The 7,643-nt window shown below is 44.5% G+C and overlaps 1 protein-coding gene across 2 annotated transcripts; it reads left to right on the top strand.

Moving 5' to 3' along the window:
- The first annotated feature begins 361 nt into the window (after positions 1–361).
- Positions 362–7,309, top strand: LOC123157332 (probable serine/threonine-protein kinase BSK3). Of its 2 annotated transcripts, none has more exons than XM_044575591.1 (11): positions 362–739; positions 818–1,044; positions 1,443–1,578; positions 2,122–2,255; positions 2,354–2,459; positions 4,749–4,834; positions 5,165–5,353; positions 5,472–5,636; positions 5,842–5,955; positions 6,226–6,489; positions 6,797–7,309. In XM_044575591.1, exons 1-10 carry the CDS (start codon positions 643–645, stop codon positions 6,466–6,468), a joined length of 1,497 nt encoding a protein of 498 aa, XP_044431526.1. In that variant the 5' UTR covers positions 362–642; the 3' UTR covers positions 6,469–6,489; positions 6,797–7,309. The 2 variants fall into 2 exon arrangements, with proteins under 2 accessions (XP_044431526.1, XP_044431525.1); XM_044575590.1 differs by having other exon boundaries at positions 368–739; positions 6,687–7,309.
- Positions 7,310–7,643: the final 334 nt, after the last annotated feature.

The raw sequence follows: 7,643 nt of genomic DNA, 5'->3' as shown, positions 1-7,643 counted from the left end.
TGGGGAGAAACGAACCCCAAAGGCCAATCTAGCGCTGGTTCGCCCCCATGCCGCTCTTTTTCGGCGCCATGGAGGGCCGAACGGCTGGAGATGCTCTTATTAGGAAACACATTGAATTTAAGGATTTTTTTACGGCGTCCCACGCAAAATAAATACTGTACGTACTAACTAAATTATTCTCTCTATAGTACTTCCTCTGTACAATACTTGTACTAGTATTCCTCGACTAGGAGTAGTAAAAAATCTCTAGAACTACCGCTGTCAAAGTCGGCCCGCACTGCCGTCACGAAGGTGCTCCCGTCGCTACTCCATGGCGACGCCGTCCTGGGTCCTCTCCGCGTGGATCCTGCGAGCAAAACAAAAATGAGGAAGAGTTCATACTCGCCAGCTCCAACTCAAAAGTCTCGTTAGGCGTGCGGGAAAGCGAAAATCTCGACCCGAATCAACCGAAAAAAGGAGGTTGAAGAAGAACAAGTCCGTGCCCGCCTACCCCGCCCCCGCCCCAGCCCCACTACCCGCGCCCGCCGCTTCGTCGTCAACCCACCTTACCTTACCTGCCCCCCACTCCGTCTCCCCTCGCACCGTTCGCTTACCCAGATCCGCCAAGACCATCTCCCCGCCTCCGCTTTCGGTTTCTTGGAAATGGGGGCGCCGCCGTGGAGGCTGCTGTGCTGCTGCTGCTGCCGCGAGTCCGATCGCAATGGGGTGGACGACCTCAAGCTCAAGCCCGACGCCGCCGGTGCGTCCCCGATCGGTTTCGATTTTGATCTTGAGCTTCCTTCCTGCCCGTGTGCTGATTGAGTTGAGGAAATTTCAGATGGGGAGGAGGGGCCGGCGGGGGACTGGTACGACCTCCCGCCATTCCAGGAGTTCACCTTCCAGCAGCTGCGCCTCGCCACCTCGGGCTTCGCCGCCGAGAACATCATCTCCGAGAGCGGCGACAAGGCGCCTAACGTCGTCTACAAGGGCAAGCTCGACGCCCAGCGCCGTATCGCCGTCAAGCGCTTCAGCCGCTCTGCCTGGCCCGACCCGCGCCAGTTCATGGTGGGAATCCCTCGAGTATCCACAAGACTCCACTTTTAATTGTCTCGTTGGTTTTCTCGTCCATCCTGGAAATAGAGTCATCCACACGCATTTTGGTGGTTTTCGAACGGCATGTGTTGCTTTTCTTGGAAATATAAATACAGCTTGTAGATGAAATAGAAGTATTTATCACCTGTATTTTTTGCTCCCAAAATAGTTTACATGCACCAGCTGCTACATTTAGCTACCGAATTTCTCTTACTCTGCATCTGCTAGCTTCAACCCAAAAGGGAGTTCAGAATAATGCAAACTGTCTCCTTTTGTCTGGACTAGAATCTTTCTTCAAATTTTGCAATTGGTCCAGTGCAACATTCAGAACCCCAGGGACTGACCCTTGGGAAATGGTTCTATGCTTTCAGGAAGAAGCTAAGTCTGTTGGCCAGCTCCGGAACAAAAGAATCGTAAATTTGCTTGGTTGTTGCTGTGAAGCCGATGAAAGATTGCTTGTTGCTGAGTACATGCCCAATGACACACTGGCGAAGCATCTGTTCCATTGTGAGTTCATCTCTTGATGTTGTAACCACTATATGTCTTCATGAACAAAGCTTGTTAATTAATTTCATCTATTTCGCCTTTTAGTTCCACCAAAGCCGTGGTTGAGAATGTTTCTGTAGGAGTCTGCAATTATGATTTTCTATGGATAGTTTGCATGAAGAGTACTCCCTCCGTAAAGAAATATAAGAGCGTTTAGATCACTAAAGTAGTGATCTAAACGCTCTTATATTTGTTTACAGAGGGAGTATTTAGCAGTTTCCACATAGTCCTTTGCTGAAAATGTACTTAACTGAACATGTGCATAATAAATTGGAAGCTTGATTACAGCAAATAAAAGAGACTGTTGATTGTTATTTCATGTATTTCTGAAATCTTTCTCATGCTAACAATACACCCATAAAAAGAAGCATTTTTCCACTGTAAATCCTATCACATTTACAGTATAACAACTGTTATACAGTGCTACTTATGCCTTGCTCAGTTATTCCTTTTATGTTGATCAAAATGTGATTCTTATATCACATCACATTTGCCATTTCACAGGGGAGTCACAGGCAATGGTATGGCCCATGAGATTACGGGTTGTTCTGTATCTTGCCGAGGCTTTGGACTACTGCATAAGCAAGGAGCGGGCTCTCTATCATGATCTTAATGCCTATAGAGTTCTGTTTGATGATGTGAGTATCATGTGTACTGCTATTTAAATGTAGACATCACCCTGCCAATGTCAGTATGCTTGCAACTTTTTAGATTGTTAACAGTTGACACCCTGCAGGACTGCAACCCTAGGCTTTCATGTTTCGGCCTAATGAAGAACAGTCGGGATGGCAAAAGTTACAGCACCAATTTGGCATTCACTCCTCCTGAATATATGAGGACTGGTGAGTCCTTAATTCCCGGAATGTGCTAAAAATAACTTAAAAACAGGTACCTTTAGTGCGATTGTTTAGAGGAAGAGCCTTGTGTTAGGTTTTGTTGCTATGGAGACATCACTAGCCACTAGTTACGTCTGGCATTTTTATTACAGCACCATTAAAAATGCTGTCAGGATTATCAGAAACCTGGTGTTTTTCCAACTCAATTAGTCTATTCACTGAAGGTGGCTCATATATCTGATGAATGTATGAAATTAGCTTACACCGGTATGTGATATTGTGATGTACTCCATCCGTCCCACAATATAAGACGTTTTTGCAAGCTATGTTAGCTTGCAAAAACGTCTTATATTGTGGGACGGAGGGAGTACCTGCATAGCAAACTATAGCCTTCTGCAGTTACATAGAAGGGAGGAGATAAATTTTAATATTGTAATAGCCTTTCTTTTGGTCTCGGGATTGATGCATGTTTTCAATAAATACAATACCCGTTTGCTCTTTGAACATTCTTTTATCAAACATACACAAGACCGCGTGCCTTTTTGTGTTAAGAAGAAGAGCCTTGGAATGAAGCAAACCGTTCAACCGGAGAAAACAGAAAGAAGCGAAGAGAAAGCTAAGAAAAAACTACCTAGGCTAAAAGAAAAGCTAAAACAAAAACAGAAACTGTACAGGGAGAGGAGCCTAAGCTACGTCCGAAGGCCGAGCATGCAGAGGCAGTCTCGGGGCAATCTGGCGAAGCACCTTGAAACACGCAGTCCTTGCGCATGTTCTAGAGCTACCACATTGTTAGGAATTTAGGATGATCAGCGAACGCGCTCCTTTCATCTTGTTGGGTCCAGCCCGGGTTGCCGCATTCTCTAACCAGGTGTTGAAGTTCTCATCAGGTTGAGGTGCAATGGCCTGAATATCGAAGACACGAAGCTCCTCAAACCAGACTTGCCTGGCGAACGCACAGCCCGAGAGAGATGAGAGATGGCTTCATCTTCCTGGTCACAAAAGGGCAAGCATCCCAGTGCTGCAGGCCGCGACGCTCCAAGCGATCTGAAGTCCAGCACCCCTTCTTAGTGGCAAGCCTGGCACAATGTTTGCACTTGAGAGGTGCTCAGGTGCCCAACCTCACCAGATTGAATGCCAGAGAGGTGATTCGACCAAATTGGCGGACAACTCGGTGTGTACGGACTTCACTGTGTACTGCCCAGACGTCGAGAAGCCCCAGATGAACTGGTATTCTAAGGGGGGCAGAACCATGGTTTCGACGACTAAGCCAAGTGGAGGAATTGAAGAATTCCTTGCATGTTGAGCGCCCCTGAGATGTCTGCCACCCAGCACTGCCCGGCGCAAACTGCATGTACCCTTCGCCCCTTGACCTCACAAGTCCTAACCACTGCCAAGACCATAGGGGGCAGCTCCTTGATAGATTGATCCAGTGGTCTGTCCAGAATAGTGCTCGATTGCTTTCGCTGACGACCACCTTGGAAGCAGCGTGCGCTAAACCACAAATGTGGTGGCTGACCTTGAGTAGGAATTTTGCCCAAAGGTTTGGAAGTGTTGGACCTTTGCAGACATGGCCTATGAGTGCGCAGAGCCCATCCCATCTTCCTGGTGTCTTTGATACTGAGGCTGCCAAGCTCGACCGGACAGCAAACCTCGCGCCAAGCGACCGTGCAATTGCCGCCATTGGAATCCCGGTGAGCACACTAGACGAAGTTTCACTGCTTGTCGATGGCTTCCCTAAGCCAATTTGGCATCTCGACAGCAAACATAGTCTGGATGGAAGCAGCAGACATCACGAACTGCACCACGGCTAAGCCCCCTTTTTCGGTCAGCATGCCAGTCCATCAACCGGCAAACTTGCTGTCGATCTTATCCAGAAGAGGGTAGTAGTCCACCCGGCTCTCCAGATCAAGAGGGGGACTCCAAGATACCTGATGCGAAATTCTTGGATCGGACAGGTCAGGTGCTGCGTGATGACTGCTATCTCGTCAGCTTTTCATGTGCAGACCTGTAGCCACGCCAAAGAACATCAGGATGCACAGAGTGATGTCACATTCCTGGGGATCTGGGTTGAGGAATACAACGACGTGGTCAGCGTACAAGGATGCGTAACATACACCGCGTCTTCCCAGTCGCCTCGGCCAGCGGCATTACGAATTGAATTTTTCTAGTTGCAATAAATGGAGTTTTCGTTTTTCAAATTTGTATTGCCTTGGCCTAGTGCACATGTGAGGATCCATTTTACTCATTGAGCTTTTAAAGCTATGGTTGGCTCTAACGCTTCAGTTTTACTTGCAGGAAGAATAACTCCGGAAAGTGTCATATACAGCTTTGGCACATTGTTGTTGGATGTTCTTAGTGGGAAGCATATTCCTCCTAGCCATGTAAATTTTTTGCCTTGATTTCTTTATCAGTATATCTATGTTGCTCTGATAATTTTTGTCGTATTTCTGTCATGACCATCATCTTTGACATAATTTGAACTCTAAAGCATGTTGAAGGGTGCTTTAATGATGGATCTATGTGGGATAAATGAACAAACCAGTATTTAACTTTGAACTTTACTGCATCTATACACGCCTCAACTTGTATATAATCTAGAAAAGCGACAGTAGGATGGAGTGGGAAATATTTAATAACTGGGTAAAACTTAAGAAGAACAATCATAATAATGTTTTGTTGTAACAAAACTGATTTACTGCCCATATGTACAGGCTCTTGACCTGATTCGTGATCGAAACTTCAGTATGCTCATAGACTCCTGTTTAGAGGGCCAATTTTCGAACGAGGAAGGAACAGACCTTATGCGTTTAGCTTCAAGGTGCCTGCATTATGAACCACGAGAGCGGCCTAATGTAAGATCTTTGGTTCTTGCACTGGCTTCTCTTCAGAAGGATGTTGAGGTGAACATATATCTTGTCATGCATCTCCACTATATAATAAAAGCATGCCCCTGTTCCTTGATTTGTCTACTTAAATGTTTCGAACTCAAGGTTGTGATACTATTGATACGTTTTGCAGTCGCAATCTTACGACCTGATGGATAAGCCCCGTGGTGGTGCATTTACTCTTCAATCAATTCATCTTTCCCCTCTTGCTGAAGCTTGCTCCAGAAAGGATCTTACTGCAATACATGAACATCTAGAAACAGCTGGCTATAAAGATGACGAGGGAACAGCAAATGAGGCAAGTATTTTTTCCCCTTTGATTCACTGTCTACTTGATGTGTACTTAAAGGTAAAACTCCATGTGCATGCTTTATATTTTTTTACTAAAGAAAAGAAAATTTATTTGGGTGTTAAATAAATGAATAACAATGTATTAGGGTTTAGTGGATTTTTAATATTTCTGTCAAGAGCATTTCACCTAATTTGTTTCTTCTCGGTTGCAGCTCTCATTTCAAATGTGGACTAATCAAATGCAAGCTACAATTGATTCAAAGAAGAAGGGCGACACTGCATTCCGACAAAAGGATTTTAGCATGGCCATTGATTGCTACTCTCAGGTTGCCCCTCATTTGCCTATTTGTTTTCTCTTAAGTTGTCATTTGTTATCTTTGGGTCGTACTTAATCCATGACACCATGTATGATTTTTATAATACGGCTTGAATTTTTATAATACGGATTGTTACTCCATCTTTTGCAACAACCACGACTAAGTTGCTTGGCCATATATCTTTCTTTTGGAAAAATGTAGCTTTAAGCTGGTTGTATTTGATCACAAATCTCTGTTCCTGGAGTTCATTTTTTATTATCTTTCTTAATTGTCTTGCAGTTCATTGATGTTGGTACCATGGTTTCGCCAACAATTTATGCAAGGCGTTGCTTGTCATATCTCATGAACGACATGCCACAACAAGCTCTGGATGATGCAGTGCAGGCTCTGGCGATATTTCCTACATGGCCAACTGCATTTTATCTTCAGGCTGCGGCCCTATTTTCATTAGGAAAAGAAAACGAAGCTCGAGAAGCACTCAAGGATGGTTCGGCTGTGGAGACAAGGAGTAAGGGGCATTGAAGATGGATAGCTGAACATCAGGTATACAATCCCTCCCCTCTTTTGAAACATAAGGCCGTGTTCATAGCCTGGTAACCTAGTTACTATAAACTGCTAAACAACATTTGCCACAAGTGCTTAGAGTTCTGGAAGAAGAAAATTTGAAAATCGTAGCATCATTTGGATATTGAAGTGTCGTCACCACTATTCTAGTGAGAATCTTACATGCTTTTGTTCAGGTGCTCTCATTTGGACATAATTTGTTGGAGACAACAGCAGTTGTTAATCTGGCTTAGGCGCATGGAGACTGTCAGTTAGCCTTATGATACATATATAATTTGTGGTGTAGATACGAAAAACATGCATAGGTAGAATAGACTGGAGAGAAGGCAAGACAGAGGAGATACCGGCGGTGAATAAAAATGTTTATCCTACATGGAGTTAACAAGGGGAGAGGAGGTGGGAAGAGGTGAGCCTCTTCATCATCCTGCCACATAAAAGAGGAGATGTAGAAAGGAAGAAAAGGTGGCCATCTGTTCTGTCAAACATCATCATCATCACCCATCAGATCATGTTAGTGTTGGTGATAGATTGTAGGGTTTGTAGAGCAAGTGTTGTTTGGTCTTTTTGCTCTTGTCTTGGTTCTCAGCTCAGCTGGGCACTGTGATTTGGGTCATGTACGGTTGGTATTATTAGGAGTGTAGTTGAGAGAAGATTGCTGAACTCTCCTGTAATGGTTCAATCGTGGGCACAGTGTGAGCTTTGTATATTTGTGAGAAGGCTCTATTCGGAACAGATCATGCTACTTTGTTGGTCCCATAAGCCATGAAATGGTTAGTGGCATACAGTGCGTTTCCTGGTATGTTGCGATCAGTGCGTTTTGTCCTTTTCTTACTCAGACTATCAGTTCACAGGTTTACACAAATTTCTCATGCCTTTCAAGATATAAACTTGACCAACAACTAGATCAATAATTTGTGATTTCTGTTATGCAGGAATTTGTATGATTTTGCCATGACTTTTGTTTGAAATGATTCATGTTTTACTAATTTAGTCCCCATGTTTCACTTTAAAAATCCCCTCGTTTTTTAGTTATTGTTAAGCTTAAATCTTAACTCCGCCTATGTTGTCTCAACATAGCCGGTCCCAAGCCCGGGTAAAGGAGGAGGGTTGTGATAGGCTTGGCGAGCCAACGT

Source organism: Triticum aestivum, chromosome 7B (genome assembly GCF_018294505.1).
Source record: "Triticum aestivum cultivar Chinese Spring chromosome 7B, IWGSC CS RefSeq v2.1, whole genome shotgun sequence".
Taxonomy (NCBI): Eukaryota; Viridiplantae; Streptophyta; class Magnoliopsida; order Poales; family Poaceae; genus Triticum; species Triticum aestivum.
This window is presented reverse-complemented; position numbering and strand designations above follow the sequence as displayed.

Coding starts and splice junctions, on each gene's coding strand:
- LOC123157332 (XM_044575591.1), top strand. CDS start 643: ATGGGGGCGCCGCCGTGGAGGCTGCTGTGCTGCTGCTGCTGCCGCGAG. Junction 2,256..2,353: donor ATAGAGTTCTGTTTGATGAT/GTGAGTATCATG, acceptor GACACCCTGCAG/GACTGCAACCCTAGGCTTTC. Junction 5,956..6,225: donor CCATTGATTGCTACTCTCAG/GTTGCCCCTCAT, acceptor ATTGTCTTGCAG/TTCATTGATGTTGGTACCAT.